The following is a 15,936-nucleotide window of genomic DNA, read 5'->3' on the forward strand; positions in this document are numbered from 1 at the left end:
ATGTGGAAACAGTGGCTAAAGACGGCCTTTTCATTGCCCCCCCCCCCCCCCCGCTTGGTTCTACTCAGTGTCCTTGAACAGACAAAGCCGTTTCCCAACTCGCCGTGTACGTTTGGTGACGCAATGGAGGACCCAACTTTTTTTTTGAGCCGTGTCATCATCGCAGGCTGATGGCGGCCTCCGTCGAAGGGCACCCGTGTCCCGAGAAGGGCCCCTTCCTGCTCGGGGGAGGGGGGGGGGGGGGGGCAGCTTGCAGGGGTTATTCCAGTCGGGCCACTGGGAGGTAGATGGGAGTGTTTGTAGTAAACATCCCTCTGTTTATAGTCACTAGTAGAGGCAGGGAGGAGGGGGGGGGGGGGGGGGTCCGGAGTCGCCGGTGTTGGCTCCAGCGTCTTCCGGTTCCATTCAGGGTCGGCCACGCCTTCAAAAGGCCCGTTTTATACTTTTGAATGGCGGCTCCGTAACTAAGCACCTCTAAGTCTTTGGGAATTCGGCCTCCCGCATCGTAATTATGTCGCTCCTGCGTCAATAAAAGCCAAAACGCAAACAGAGCTGGCGAAGGAGCGGCTCGGCGGCGCAATAATGGCGCTATAGCTTCTTGTTTACCGGCAAACAGCGCTCTGCTGAACATAAACGACATAAACACGGCCTTTGGGCGTCATTGCCGCAGCACAAGGGCGACGCGAGGTATTATCAATAGCAACACACGGCCCATCTGTCCGAACCCGGTCGGAGGAAACCCAACGAGTCGCTTCCCCACTTCAGAAGCATCCCGGCTTCAGTCGGCGTTTAAATTTCCTGCGGCCAGTAAATGTCGCACTTTGCACCCGCCGTGACGTAGGAGCGTTTTAAAAAAGTCCACCGCCGTTTTATAGCCGTTACTACCCGACGGAAGTCCAGCACTGATTGACGCAGAGCCTCGACCCAAGAGTGGCCGTTAATCCAGAAGGTCAAAGGTCGCCCCCCCCCACCCCACCCCGAGCACGCCGCCCGCCGTTCTGTGCGCGAACGCGTTTGCAAAACTGTTTTTTTGTTTTTGAAATGCGACATAAGTACAGCGTGTCTGTTTTAATTCGTATCACATGAGCTCAGAGGCCGGAATTACAGCAGCAAGGAAGTCAAAAACAACAATTACGACTCGCATCCCGACCGACCGCGCAACGAGAACGCCGTGCTCGCCATCCCGCCGAGCCTCCCGGATCCACACGGAGCGCCGCCGCGCCACAGAAGCTCAGAAACCGCCTCCGCCCCAAAACACTCGAGATAAGATCGCCCAAGAAGCCCGATTCCACGTCACGATTCACGGAAAACCACCCGGACCGTCACGGGGGGGCCATCTGAAGCAGGAGCAGGACTTCAGGTTGGCGCTCCACGGGGGGGTGGGGGGGCAGAACTCCCAAACAGAGATCTCACACATGGGCTCCAAATTCCCAACCCTGGTGTTCCAGCCGAGGGAAAACGAGGCAAACCTCTGCACCGGCTCGGAGCTCAATCCGGCTCAATCTGACGGCACGTTCGGCTCCATCGAGTCAGAGTCAGATAACACGTTAACGCGCCTGTAATCCAAAGAAAACGCCAAACGCCGATTCCTGTTGAAGTCGCGGATCTGTCAGGAGCGCAGATAAAGTAACGGCGGACGGAGGGAACCGCCCCACCGAGCCCAGGTGGACGGGCTGATAAGAACCGAACACCCCCCCCCCCCCCGCCTCAGGTCTTCGGTGGCCCTCTTTTATTGCGCTGAGCTACTTCCTGTCACCCCCAGGTTTCATTCTTTACCTCCAGCTAACCGTTAGCTGATGCTAAAGTGCTAAGGAACCCGATTGAAATCCAAAACGTCGGCATCAGGAGAGCAAATTGGATTTGAATCCGACGACGGCCTGATCCAGACCTCAGACTCACACCCTGCATGCCTTTATCTGGATTACAGAGGAATGAGATTGATCCGGGGGGGGGGGGGGGGAGACGGGTTTCCATGGCGGCGCGCTACTCGACACGTCGAACGCTCTTTGCGGCCGTCGTGTTGATTTTGAGGATTTTGAAAGATGAACGTTTTTTTCTTCACACCGTAATGAATCATCTCACGCAGGGAGGCCGGATTATTAAAGTCATTAAAGCAGCGCGGACACGCCAATCCGCGTGACGCCACGCCACACAAATATAACCCAGTTCCAAGCAGCGAATGAGCGCACCAAGAAAGGAACGTGCCCCCCCCCCCCCCGTAGGCGCCGCCCGCCACGCTGATCCAGAACCCTGGCAACGGCAACAAAGAGCCACTGTCCGCCCGGGGCGCGACGCTAGCACGCTAATCTGATGATGTCATGAATAATAATGACCGGGCCTGGTCCGAGCCGGCAGCCGAGTCTCCCGCCACCGGCTCCAATGATGCCAAACACAATTAAGGAAAAACGACCGCGTGTAGCAACATGGCGCCTCGCCTCGCTAGCAAACGAACGGGCGAACGAACGGCCTTCTTTAAACGACAGAATGCAATTGTTGCGGCTGCGCCATCAAAACAGGAAGCCAGAGGTCCCGCTCGCGTGTTCGTGTAAAAACTAAACCTCCTGAAGCTGCAACGTCTACCCAAAGTGAAACGTGTCGAAGCGCTTCCTGACGACACGCGAGCAAACAAACCTGAAGTTCACGACGGGCGAGCTTCAAGCAGCGCGTGGAGGAAAAGAGGCCGTTTGTGACCTCATTGGCTGGCTTCAGCCGGGGGGGGGGGAGCCCTGCTTCAGTTAGGGACCTTTGTCCCTAACTGGGTCAAAGGTCAATACTTTTACCACCAACAGGGGCAGTTAAATATCCCCGCTTTGGACTTTGGGATTTGTAAGCGAGTTTTTCTCCGTTTCATTCATCTCCAGCGCCGGCATGACCCCCCCCCCCCCCCCACACACACACACACACACACACACACACTCTTTGGAGTTTTCCACTGCTGTCATTGCCAGACACACACAAAGACAGAGAGAGAGAGAGAGAGAGAGAGAGCGCTGCATCACCTTTTCCTCTTCATTATCCTAATCTTGCCCGAAATCCCTTCCCCGCTCCGCCCCTCCTCTGTGAAAGACCCCCCCCCGGGGCCCTCATTGACTTCCCTCGTGGAAAACTACCAGTGCGTGCACCCACCCACGCAAAAGTGTGTGAACGGTGGCCGGCGGCGGGGCGAGCGAGCGTGAATGGAAAGCGAGACAGAGAGTGTCCCGAAGCGATTCGTCCTCCTGAACCACGTGATGTTTACAGCTGCTCTACGCACGCACACACACACACACACACACACACACACACACACACGCACACACACACGCGCACGCACACACACACACAGACACAGACACACACACTGTCTGTTTTTACGTGCACATAAAAGTGGAATCAGTTAACTTAAAGGAACAGAAGCCGTAAAGCTCAGTCAGGGCGGAGCATATCCTCCGAAAGGCCCCGCCTCCTCCCCAGCGCAGTGTTTCCCAGAATGCATTTCATCAACTGTCAGAAGGTGAACTCCAGAGACCAGCTTCAGAAACCGAGCCGGTGCTCCGTTAGAGGACGTCCCGTTGAGGCCGGAATGCTCAGGGACACGGTGTCCAGGTGTGAAGAGAGCCAAAGCCCTCATTAGGACGAGGAAGCTGCCCCCCCCCCTCCCCTCCTCCTCCTCCTCCTCCTCCTCCTCCTCCTCCTGCTACGCTCTCAAAAGGAGGAACATAGATTCCTTTTCTCAGAACGCCGTGGAAATATTCCGACTGACCTCACCGTGATTCGGCTGTGAATCATCTCCGGGTCGGTTCGTCCCCCCCCCCCCCCGGTGGAACATTCCGAACCCGAGGTGAACTTTTGGCTGAAGTTTGGAACGACGAGCGTCCGTGCGAATCGTGTTTAGATCAAATCGGTTGAACGAAGGCTGCAAAAAGAAGGGCAGGCAGCCGGCGCTGGCTGTTAGCATCTGCTAATTAGCTCGAATCTAAAAGTGCATTTGAGGCCAGGTGAGTTTTGCAGGTGTTCGCCGACGCCGTTGTCTCCGAGCGGCCCTTCCATACGGTGAGGAATACTCGGATCGCACTCGAACGCACCACAGGGGTGTAATCCCGGCACCCTTTAATCTACTTGTGCTGGTAATGTGGGTTTAAGACGTTTAATGGGGCTTTGTGAAAGGTCAATCGGGGGGGAGGATTTCACTCGGCTTCGTTCATGCGTCTCCAGCAGGCCACGCCCCCCCCCCTCCGCCACCCATTCAGAAGACAGCATCAAAGCCGCGGCCTGCACAGAGGGAACGGATCGTCATCCGAATCGTTCCAGAGGGAGACGTCTGAATGTTCGACGCGCTCTAACGAGGAAGAAAGCCCCCCCCCTTGACAGGTCGGGGGGGGGGTTTCGGCTGAACGGATGCTGACAGGTTGCCGTGGCGACACGCATCCCTGCATGCGTGTAACATTTGTCTAAAAGCCACGCTTACGATGATACGCCACGCTTCGTCGGCGCCTGGAGGAAAGCCAGAGCGGAGTCGCGCTGCCCGTCATCGCGCAAGCCGGCAGCAACCGGTCCAGCTTCATTTTTAATGCCGGCGCCGGGGAGGTTCGCGTGAGGAGGCGGAGTCAAAATGCATCGACCGCTTCGTACGTCAGGCGCAGCTGCAGGAAAGCAGTTTTAGAGTCAATCCCACGTGGAGGTCACTTCAACCACTGGTCACCATGGCAACAGCAACTTTCACATCCAGATGCGCGCCATAAATAACTGCAGATATTTACAGAGATCAGATACAGCCCAACGAGGGCGCCAGACTCCTGGGGAGTTTAGCTTTTTTTTTTTAGAAAAGGATGCCGTCCCTCAGGGAGGTTGAAGTCCGGATGCAAATACAGAATAAAAAAAAACCCACACCGAGCCTCCTCCTTCCTCCTCCTTCCTCCTCCTCCACTGACATCTTTTATCGGCCTTTTCCTTTCAACAGCAGCACTTCATTTTCAGAGCCTTTATTTTGAGCATTCCTGCTGCCGATGAATAATTTAGGACGCAGCCCTCCGGCTCGGCAGGACGCCGAAGAGAGGTCCGCCGAGGTTAGCCTCGTTATCGAGGGTTCAACTAGAGCCTAACGAGGTTGGTTTTTAAACTTTAAAGGTCCTCGTTTTCAGGGCTTTGCGTCTAAATGTTCCTGGTTTTCGGATTCAACGGATGAAACGTGCACCAAAGCCCAAAAAATAAAATAAATCAGAGGAAGTGTGAACGATGAACGGCATCAAAGGGTGGAGGTGTGCAGCAGATGGTTGCCAACGGCAACTCAATAGCGTGACTGCATATTATCACATCTGTTTCAACATCTGTGTGTGTGTGTGTGATGGTATGTAATTTGCACACACACACACACACACACACGTCTGATGCCTTTCATACATGACATGATTCAACTGTGCTGCATTCAGGGCCGCAGTAAAAACAAGTTGTTTGCATTAAATGTCTTTTTCCACATCTGCTTCTGATTGTGAAAAGTAGTGCAACATCCGACTCGCCATTAAAACCAACGTGGAGGCGACTCAAGGGCCGAACGCCGGTGCGAGTTTACACACAATAAGCCGCTGAGCTGCGGCGGAAACGCCGGCGAGGCGCCCGGAGCAACGTTTCATTAAAAGTCAACAGGAGAATAAAAGCTGCCGTTTAATTTCACATCTCCCGGGACGCCGATTTAAACCGTGATGAGAGCGTTTCACGTTTTTAAATTGAGGGCCCGAGCGTGGGAACGGGAACTTCTACAGGGAGCGCCGGCCAACCGGGCAGGGGTCACGCCCCTGACCTTTAGGGGGACCCGTCCCGTCGAAGCGTCCGAGGCCCCATTCTGGTCCGGAGACCAATCACAGGACCAGAATGGGGAGGTAATAAATGCTGAAAAATATATCTTCTATCTGGAAAACAGTAATAGCAGTAGTATAGTACTATTTATAGGACATACTATATAGTACTGGTACTATAGTAAAGCCGTCGCCGTGGTCACCGTCGTCCACTCGCCTCCACACAGGTGTTGTTTGTGCTTAAAAAGCCCTCCTCCCATCTTTCCCAGAATCCCCTGTTGTTTCTCCCAGCATGCATTCAGGCTGCAAGGAAGAAGAGGGCGGAGCACAAGGGTCAGAGGTCGCCCAACATAATAATTCCTCTCATCTCTCTTTCTGCGGACGTGCCGGCCAACACTCCTCCTCTCTTCGGGGGTTTTCATCCTTCGCTCGTTTCCAAAATTCGGCCGCATCACCCGACATCCGGCGTCCATCCGGGTTCTGCTTCCAGGGAGAACAGCAGGTCACCGAAGGCCCGGCGCGGATCCATTAATAGATTCTTCTGACCTCGACATCTGGGATGAGATGATTAATCCCAACTTCATCCAGAAACGGTGACACGGCAGATTAAATAATCTCCAGCCGAACGTTTGCATCGTGTAAAACTCAGGTCTGATCGTTGTGGAGGTCAAAGGTCAAACAGTCTCCGCTCTCGGTCTTAAAGCATCTTAAGACACACCTCCGGCGCCATCTAGCGGCCAATGTCGCGCATGTCTGCCGTCTCAGCCTCATGAACGTCTTCAACATACTGAAGGATAAATCCCAGAAATCCTCCGACATGCGCCAGGAGGAGTCAGACCTTTTTCGGGGGGGGGGGGGGGCTGACTTTATCTGGACCGCCGTCATTCAAGCTGCCGCTATTTTTAGGGGGGTGGCAGCTGTGAAAGCACGTAAACTCCCCTCACCCCCCCATTCCAAAGCTCTCTCTCTCTCGCTCTTTGGTCGGGCGATGACGCGTAGACCAAGCATCGATCGATCGACACCAGCTTCTACCCGGCGGTGGGGGGAATGCTCTGAAGACGGACTCTCTCGGGAGCGGTGAGTTAACTTAGACACAAGTTCTTTCTGCCAGAGCAGGAAGGAAGGCCTGAAGTGATGAAACAGCCAATCAGGGCGCGCCGTGGTTCAGCGCTCCTGGTGTCTTTTCCTGGACACGCTATCTTTAAATACGCCCTCCAGTGAACTACAGCACCAGCTGTGGGAGAGCTGATGCTCAGAGGCGTCTAATGGAGACAGTCGGGACGGCTGCAGGGAGGACAACGCGTCTCAAGAGCCGGCGCAAGGACACACAGATATTCCTCCTTTAAGTTCGCTGTTGAAATCTGCGTTTTCTCTCCCTTACAGCACCTTCGCCAAAAACAAGAGGCCTTTCTTCATCCCAACCGGGCCGGGGTCGGCGTCCTCATGGATAGTTTCGGTGGGGCCCCTCGCGTTTTGGGCCATCCGCGCCCTGTGGTGGCAAAATGCGGCGCGGACGCCACCTTGAGGTGTCAAATCGATGGAGACCCTCGTCCCGACGTGATCTGGGAGCGTAAAAAGGTTCCGATCTCCTCCGGAGGACGGTACGAGCTCTCCGAGGAGGGAAACGCCTTCCTGCTGACGATCTCCGGAGCGACGCCGCAGGACGCCGGCCAGTATATCTGCAAGGCCAAAAATAGCGTGGGTGAAACCTACGCTGCAGCCGCCCTCAAAGTGGAAGGAGAGGCCGAGCCAGGGGAAGGGGGACGGAGACAAGTCGTGGACAGTCAACCAGTGAAGGAACGCGGACACCTGAACGGTTACTGCACAGGACGGGAGGGGGACGCAGGGCTGGACGGACAGCACGAGCGGAATGGCGTTGGGATTGGCGATAAACCGCGATTCCTCATCAAGCCGCTTTCTCTGCGCGTGGATCGAGGAGAAGACGCCGCCTTTTCCTGCAAGATCCGGGGCGCCCCTTGTCCCGAAGTCACGTGGGCGAAAGACGGCAAGAAGCTGAACGACGTCTTTGAGAGCTCGCACTTCAGCTCAAGCCGCCAGGACGGCGGCTGGTTCCAGCTCAAGATCTACAGGACGCGCACGCCGGACAAAGGCGTGTACACCTGCAAGGCCGTCAACGGCCACGGCGAGGCTCTGGCCGGCGCCGTCCTCCTCGTCGAGCCCGTCCCGGAGAGGGAAGACCGTAAAAGGTCCTCAAACAGTCTCGCCGACGGCCGGTGGTCACCGAGGCCCCGAGGCGGGAGGCCCGGTTCGTCGGAGGAGACGCCCGTCGGCGCATCGAAAGCCAAGAAGTTCGCAGTGGCCGAGGGGAAGCACGCCAAGTTCCGATGTTCCATCACGGGGAAGCCCAAGCCGGAGATCATTTGGAAGAAAGACGGGGTCCCCTTGGAAGCCGGGAGGCGTCATCTGATATTTGAGGACAGGGAGGGGTACTACACGCTGAAGGTTCTGTACTGCAAAGTCCGGGACACGGGACTGTACGCATGTGCAGCCTCCAACGCGCTGGGAAACACCCTCAGCGCCGTCCACCTGTCCGTCAAAGGTAAGACACCTCCCTCCTTAAACCCTCAGGTAAAGACGCCCCTCAAGCAGGGAGACAACAGAACGTTGGATCAGAAGCTAACCGGTCGGCGACCTTTCCCCCCTGGTCCTCAGGCCCGGCGGTTCCGTTCAGACGCCCACTAGAAGACCTGGAAGTGAAGGAGAGGGACGTCGCCGTGCTGGAGTGCGAGGTCCCCGACGCCGCCGTCCCGTCCGCCTGGTACCTGGAGGACCAGCGGCTGATGCCCGGCGGCAAATACGGCATGGAGCAGGAGGGAACCAAGCGAAGGCTGACCATCCAGGACGTCGGGACGGACGACGACGGGGTGTACCTCTGCGAGACGCCGGACGGCGCGAAGAGCATTGCGGAGCTGACGGTGAAGGGTAAGGCTAAAGCTAACGGGCTAGCAATGAAACGGAGCACGACTCAAAAGCGTTTCTCCGATCGCAGGCCCGATCGTCCGTAAACTTCCCCGCAAGCTGGAGGCGCTAGAGGGCGAGAGCGCCGTGTTCTACGTGGAGGTGGAGGGCGGAGACACGGAGGTCCGCTGGTGCAGAGACGGCCTCGAGCTGCACGAGACTCCTCGGACCATCCTCAAGTCTTTTGGCAACACTCACATTCTGGTCTTTATCGACGTGGCCTGTCAGGACGCCGGCGTCGTGGCGTTTGTCGCCGGAAGGTCCAAAACCTCATCACGGCTCAAGGTCAAAGGTACGTGTTGGGAACACTGGCACCGCCCCAGCCGATGCCGTCACTCACATCCCCTACCCCTGTCCCCGCCGTCAGCCTCCAGACGCTCGCCGCCCGTATGCCCGACGGCCGCTACGATGGACGTGGATCGCCCGAACAGCGCCCTGCTCACCTGGGTCCCCGCCCCCAGCCAGGCCGCCACCAGATCAGTCTTCGTCGTGGAGAGACAGGAAGCGGGCTCCCAAGAGTGGAAGAAGTGCTTCACCTCGGAGACCGCCACCTCGGCCGAGGTCGCCGGCGACACCGTGGAGTGCGAAGGCCACTACCGGTTCCGTGTGTGTTGCGTCAATAAGTACGGCCGAAGCGGCCACGTGGAGTTCCCGACCGCCGTCCATCTGGGTGAGGCGTGTTTTCATCGCGTGTATTCTGTAGCGTCCTTCCGCTTCACGGTTGCCGCCGTTTCCCCCCCCCGCTCAGTCCCCGGGCCAAAGATTCACAGCCGCCTCCGAGGCTGCGAGGTGGCGGAGGGGGAAGACGCCCAATTCTCCATCGAGTTGTCCGTCGCAATGGTCGGAACCTGGTTCCTGAACAGCGCCCAACTGCGGCACGGCGGGCGATGTTCCATCCAGCAGGCCCAGACGCGCCACTCCTTGGTCCTCCGCGACACGCTGTCCTCAGAGGACGCGGCCGACGTCACATTCATAGCCAACGGCGTGCGCGACTCGGCTGTTCTCAAGGTCAAACGTAAGTAAGACGTAAGTGGACGTCTTTGATTTAGGATGTGATGGATGCACGTCTTTGGAGTTTGTTTGTTTTTTGCAGCTGCTGTTGTGAAATTCCGTCCTCTGTCAGAGTCGGACGGCAAGAAGCGGGTGGAAACTGGGGACGCCATCGTCCTCTACTGTGAAGTGTCCCATTCGTCCGCCAATGCGGCCTGGTTCAAAGACGGCGAGGAGCTCCGGGCGAGCGATGGCCTCAACATCCAGTCAGACGGGAACATGCGGAGGATCGTGATTCGCTCGGCCGATCCGTCTCACGCCGGAGTTTATACGTGTGAAACGTCGGGAGACGCCGTCAAATTCAACGTGGACGTCGCAGGTTCTGGCTCTTTACTCAATTCATTCAACAGCTCAAGTCCCAGCTCTTAACCCCCCCCCCCCAAATCCTCATCTTCCAGGCCCTCCTGTGGAGTTCAGCCCGATCCCGGAGGAGGACCGCCAAAAGAGCAGCATGGAGCTGGACCCCGTGGTGCTGCTCTGCCACGTCTCCGAGAAAGACGCCGAAGTGGCGTGGTCAGTCGACGGCGATTCACTTATCGGGTCGTTAGCCGAGATCAAAAGCGTTTCATTGCCGCCTCGGTCGGGTTCCTCAGGTACAAGGATGGCTGCGAGGTCCAGCCCAGCGACAACATCACCCTGCAGGCCGAGGGAACCCTGAGGAGGCTCATCATCCGCTCGGCGGCGGCGTCCGACGCCGGCGGCTACGTCTGCCAGGCGGGAAGCGACAGCCTCCAGTTTGCAGTCAGCGTCAGAGGTTTGCAGACCGCTTCAGAATCGTCGTCTCACCGACCGTGAAAACCTCACGCCCCGCCTCCGAACGCCAACGCAGAGCCTCCGGTGACGATCGTGGAACCCAAGGCCGACATCGTGATGGAGAGCCGCGTCTCGGAGGACACCCGGCTGCAGTGCGAGTTGTCCCGTTCCACCGGGACGGTGCGGTGGCTGAAGGACGGTCGGGCGGTGGAGGAAGGCGGCCGCATCCGGCTGCTGTCGGACGGTCCTTACAGGAGGTTGACCATCCTCAGCAGCTCGCCGGAGGACAGCGGCGAGTACGTCTGTGAGACGGACGGAGACTCGGTCTTTTTCCAGCTTACTGTCAAAGGTAAGACTAAAATCTCCCTGAAACTCCGCCCAACAGGAGGAGGATCCTCAACATCTCCATGGATGGTTGAAGTGTCCTCCTCCTTCGCCAGAGCCGCCGGTCAGAATCATCTCACCCGGCGAAGCCGAGTTGGAAATGACCCGCTTGGTCTCAGAGAGGCTGGAGCTCTGCTGCGAGATCTCCCGGGTCGACGCTCCCGTCCGGTGGTACAAGGACGGCCTGGAGGTGGACCGGGGTCCGAACTTGATCCTGGAGGCACGGGGGGGCCAGCGGCGGCTGGTTATACCCGCCACCACCGTGGAGGACACCGGGGAGTACGCGTGTGACACCGAAGACGACGGCGTGGTCTTCCTGGTGACGATCACAGGTGGCGATCGAGGCGAGAACCATTTAGCATGCAAACAAGCCGTCATTGATGAACGCTCTTTTGGGTTTGTCCTTTGTCCTTAGAGCCGCCTGTGACGCTCACGCGTCCTCAAAACATGGCGGAGCAGGTGGAGCGGTTTGCCGGGACACCGGTTGTTCTGGAGGTCGAGGCGTCCCGGCTGGACGCCGACGTGAAGTGGTGGATAAACGGTGAAGAAATAGAGGAGAGCAAGAATGTCGCCGTCACGGAAGATGGATTCACCCACCGTCTGACCATCCGCTCTCCCACCCCGAAGGATTCTGGGAAATACACCTGCAATGCCGTCGATGCTAAACTTGACTTCCTCGTCAAAGTTACAGGTAACGCCGGGCGAGACACCGAAGAGGACGTCTGTCCCACGTGGAACGTCATAGTGAGCGTCGACGTGTGATTCTGCGTCGCCAGATCCTCCGGTGACGATTCTACGAAAGTCAGAGATCAAGACTAACCTCAAGCCCCGGATTGCCGACGACATCGTGCTGGAGTGCGAGCTCTCCGGAGCAAACGCCGTAGCCAAGTGGCACAAGAACAGCCAGCGCATCGAGGGCAACGAGAGGTACTGCCAAGAGGAGGAAGGTGCGTTTCGCTCGCTGGTCATCCTCAGCGCGGAACCCGGAGATTCGGGAGAGTACTTCCTGGACGTTGGCGATGACAGCATCCACTTCCAGGTCACAGTGGAAGGTAGAAGCGGGTATCGGTGTCTTTGGTGATTCAAGCGATTCGGTTCCTCAAATCAATCCGTCGCCTCCTCTCCTCGGTTTCAGAGCCTCCAGTGACGATCGTGGGAAACTCGACCGTCCCCGACTCGGAGGAGGTGGCAGCAGGAGACGACCTGATCCTGGCCTGCGAGGTGTCCCGGGACAACGCACCCGTCCAGTGGTTCTGCAACGACAAGCTGCTGACCAGCGACTCCCGTACCTGCATCGAGAGCAGCGGCGCCCTGAGGAAGATCACCATCTCAAATATCCAGGCCTCGGATTCTGGGAAATACACGTGTGATGCCGTCGGTGACAAGATGATCCGCATCGTCCGGGTTCAGGGTAAAAAAAAAAAAAAAGTCACCCTCTGGACGGGATTATTAAGAGGAGAACCTAAGTACCTCATACTTTCCTTTCTCTTCCCGCCAAAAGAGCCGGCCGTCACGTTTGCGGGCAAGGAGGACGACATCGTCTTGACGGGCTACGAAGCAGAAAGCGTGACCTTGAGGAGCTACGTGTCCGAGGAAAGCGCTGCGGTGCGTTGGCTGAAGCACTGGACGCCGGTCGAGGGAGAACGCTTTAAGGAAGTCGCGGAGGGGCGTATGCGCGGCCTCACCATCGAGCCGCTGAGACGCTCCGACGCCGGCGAATACACCTGCGACGTCGACACGGACCGGATCCACTTCAGCTTGCTGGTGAAAGGTCGAAAACGTCCCCGTCGCGTCTTCCTCTCGCGTTGCCGGACGCAGGCAGGACCCGAGGAACCTCGACGCCACTCACGCTCTCATTTTGTGTTGCAGAAATGAGAATACGATTTGGGAGACCGCTGCAGGACGCCGTTGCCCACGCCGACGGCATGGTGACTCTCCGCTGCGAGGTTTGCAAACCAAAGGCGGACGTCCAGTGGCTGAGGAACGGCGTGGAGGTTTTACCTGACAGGCGGTTCTCCATCCGGGCCGATGGAACCGAGAGAAGCTTGACCATCCACCGCTTAACCAGGGAGGATGCTGGGGAGTACAGCTGCGAGTCAAAGGATGACCGGACCGTGGCGGCGCTCAGAGTCCAGAGTGAGTTCGCCTGGACTTGCTTTTTTTTTCCTCGAAATGCTGCAACAGCCTCGTGAACTTTCTTACGTGCCGCCAGTGCCCCGCGTGGTGGAGTTCCTCACAGAGCTCCGCAACACCGCCGTGCTGGAGGGAGAGGACGCCGTCTTCAAGTGCGTGGTTTCCCCCGAGGACGTCCAGCTGGTCTGGCTTATGGACAACGAGCCCATGGCCTTCGGTGATCGGTTCCTCGCGGAGCAGAACGGCCTGTGTCACACCTTGGTGATCAAGAAGTGCCAGATGTCGGACCGCTCAAGGATCACAGCAGAGGCCGAAGGACATAGAAGCAAAGCCAGCCTCAAGGTTCAGGGTAAGCCCGTTCACTATGGGATGGAGCCCAACTCCCAACGGTCCCGTCTCACCTTGGTTTCTGCCTCTCGTCACTCCAGAGGCTCAGGTCACGTTTACAAAGAAAACGGACGCCGTCGAAGCAGAGGAGTTTGGCGACGCCACCCTGGAGACCGAGATCAGCCTCGAGACCGGGGAGGTCCAATGGATGAGACAAGGGGTGGTCATTCAGTCCGGTCCCCGACACACGCTCGGCCAAAACGGCTGCAAACGCCGTCTGACCATCCAAAACCTGACTCTGTCGGACCGGGGAACCTACCGCTGCGAGACTCTGCATGACCGGACGCAGGTCAAGCTCAACGTGGAACGTAAGGCGTCCCACGGTGGACTCTTCATCTCCTTAACCGTTGCCCACGTCCTGCGATGTGCGTGATTAAGCCACTCCCTCTCCTTCGTCCGACGCAGCCCGTAAAATCTCCGTCCGTAAAGGCCTGACCGACCACGACACCTTTGAACGAGAGACCGCCTCCTTTGAAGTGGAGCTCTCCCACGCAGACGTGGAGGGGATTTGGCAGAAAGATGGGATTCGGGTGAAACCCAACAACCAATGGAGGGTGAGCGCCAACGGGCGATTCCACAGCCTCACCCTGTCCAGCCTCACCCTGGAGGACACGGGCACCATCGTGTTCTCAGCCGAAGGGGCACGGACTGCTGGACGGCTAACAGTCAAAGGTCAGTCATAGCCGATTCAAAATTCACCGTCACGCACGTTGGAACTACATCCGACTGGATTTCTGCTTCCCCAACAGAGACTCCGGTGTCTATCCTGAGACCACTGGCTGATGTCCGCGTGGAAGAAGACTTCCCCGCCACTCTGGAGTGCGAATTCTCCAGACAGATCCTCGAAGTCAAGTGGTTCAAGGTACGTCCAACAATAAGCGCTGCTCAGTGTTCCGACGGCCAAATGGATCCAGCCTCACTTCGCTTCTCCGGGGCAGAACGGGAAAGCGCTAAAGCCGGGGAAGAACTGCCGGATCTACTCCATGGGCCGGAAGCGGTTCTGTCAGATCTTGCAGTGTTCCCTTGCTGATTCCGGCACCTACACGTGTGATGCGGGAGACGCCAACACTCTCTGTGCACTGGAGGTTTATGGTAAGAACATCTTCCAGCCGAACATCTTCAAACCGCGCAGTCCCGCTGATTAGCTCGTCTGGACTGACCTCTCAGAGCACAAGTTGGAGATCATCAAGGACCTGGAGGACCTTTACATTCAGGAGGACCAGAACGCCGTCTTCATGTGCGAGGTTTCCCTGGAAGACGTCCCGGGAGAGTGGTACAAAGACGGCTGCAAGATCCGTCCCACGAGCAGCACCAAGATCCGAACCGACGGTCGCTCCTTTACCTTTGACTTCCATAGCGCCGACTTCCGTGCGAGAAGCGGGAACTCATCGTGCGTCTGCTGCTTCCTTCAGGGACCAAACACTTCTTACTGATGTGCGACGTCAAAGCCGAAGACGCTGGAGAGATCCACTTTGCTGCCAGGGATGTTGAATCTACCGCCTACCTCGAGGTAGAAGGTAAGCCTGCGCCGGTGTGCTTCCTTTCTGGGGGGGGGGGGGGTGTCAGCCACTTCAAAATGTACGTCCGCTCTGTCCAGAGCTCCCCGTTTCCATTGTGAAACCCCTGAGAGACCGAACCGCCCTGGAGAACCACCGCGTCATCCTCGAATGCACCGTCTCCTCGCCGCGCTGCTGCCGCGCCACATGGTTCAAGGGCCAGCGGGAGCTGGCTCCTTCAGACCGAGTGGAGATCCTGGCGGACGGACGCTCCCTCAAACTGGTGATCCAGCAGGTGGTCGCGGGGGACGAGGGCACCTACAGCGTCAAGGTTGGGGAGCACACGTCCAAAGCCAAACTAATGGTGGAGGGTAAGTTGTTTGGGGCGCCATGGCGTGCGGAGTCCTCTCGCTTTTCTTCCGATCCGGCTGACGTCTTTCTCTTCGTGCAGCTCAAGCCCTTCTGGTGGTCACAGAACTGGAGGACGTGGAGGTAGCCGAGCACGAGGCGGCGTCTTTCCAGTGCCAGGTGTCCGTGGACATCGACAAGCCTCCCGTGTGGACTCTGAATGGACGCGCCCTGCAGGCGGGCCCATCCGTCCGCCTGGAAAGCCGCGGGGCGGTCCACAAACTCACCTTGAAAGACGCCAGCGTGGACATGAGCGGGGTGGTGAGGTTCACCGTGGGTAAGGCTAAAAGCAGCGCTACGCTAAGCGTGAAGTAGAAGAAGAAGAAGAGCGGAGGACAGGAAGTGACTCAAAGTCGTGGAACCGCGTCGAAAACTTTCCCCGTTTCAGAAGTTCAACCCGAGCCCTTCAAAGTATTCCTTTTCTTACCCGTGTGTATTTATCTTATTGAAATGTAGAAGTGACGTTGCATAATCAGGTTGTTGAAAATAAAATCTCCGGTTTCCCGACTGGGCCTGAACGCAGCGTGCGTGGAAGGAAGGAACACTCACAAGGTCGACAGAGGGGTCCCATTTTC

General features: G+C 57.6%; 1 protein-coding gene across 1 annotated transcript; it reads left to right on the top strand.

Moving 5' to 3' along the window:
• The first annotated feature begins 6,813 nt into the window (after nt 1-6,813).
• On the top strand, nt 6,814-15,866 carry obsl1a (obscurin like cytoskeletal adaptor 1a). Its single transcript, XM_068756239.1, has 23 exons — nt 6,814-6,848; nt 7,155-8,331; nt 8,445-8,714; nt 8,782-9,042; nt 9,118-9,420; nt 9,499-9,765; nt 9,844-10,119; nt 10,199-10,313; nt 10,394-10,554; nt 10,630-10,902; nt 10,994-11,269; nt 11,353-11,628; nt 11,714-11,989; nt 12,073-12,348; nt 13,150-13,419; nt 13,499-13,765; nt 13,863-14,129; nt 14,207-14,319; nt 14,396-14,549; nt 14,625-14,786; nt 14,870-14,974; nt 15,055-15,324; nt 15,405-15,866. Exons 2-23 carry the CDS (start codon nt 7,215-7,217, stop codon nt 15,674-15,676), a joined length of 6,027 nt encoding a protein of 2,008 aa, XP_068612340.1. The 5' UTR covers nt 6,814-6,848; nt 7,155-7,214; the 3' UTR covers nt 15,677-15,866.
• The last annotated feature ends 70 nt before the right edge of the window (nt 15,867-15,936 follow it).

The sequence above is a fragment of the Brachionichthys hirsutus genome, chromosome 24 (assembly GCF_040956055.1).
Source record: "Brachionichthys hirsutus isolate HB-005 chromosome 24, CSIRO-AGI_Bhir_v1, whole genome shotgun sequence".
In the NCBI taxonomy this organism is placed as follows: Eukaryota; Metazoa; Chordata; class Actinopteri; order Lophiiformes; family Brachionichthyidae; genus Brachionichthys; species Brachionichthys hirsutus.

Excerpts from the sequence above, each read along its gene's own strand:
- obsl1a (XM_068756239.1), top strand. The coding sequence starts at position 7,215 with ATGGATAGTTTCGGTGGGGCCCCTCGCGTTTTGGGCCATCCGCGCCCT. Across the intron at positions 12,349-13,149 it reads CCGCATCGTCCGGGTTCAGG|TGCCCCGCGTGGTGGAGTTC; the intron begins GTAAAAAAAAAA and ends ACGTGCCGCCAG. Across the intron at positions 14,550-14,624 it reads CTGTGCACTGGAGGTTTATG|AGCACAAGTTGGAGATCATC; the intron begins GTAAGAACATCT and ends CTGACCTCTCAG.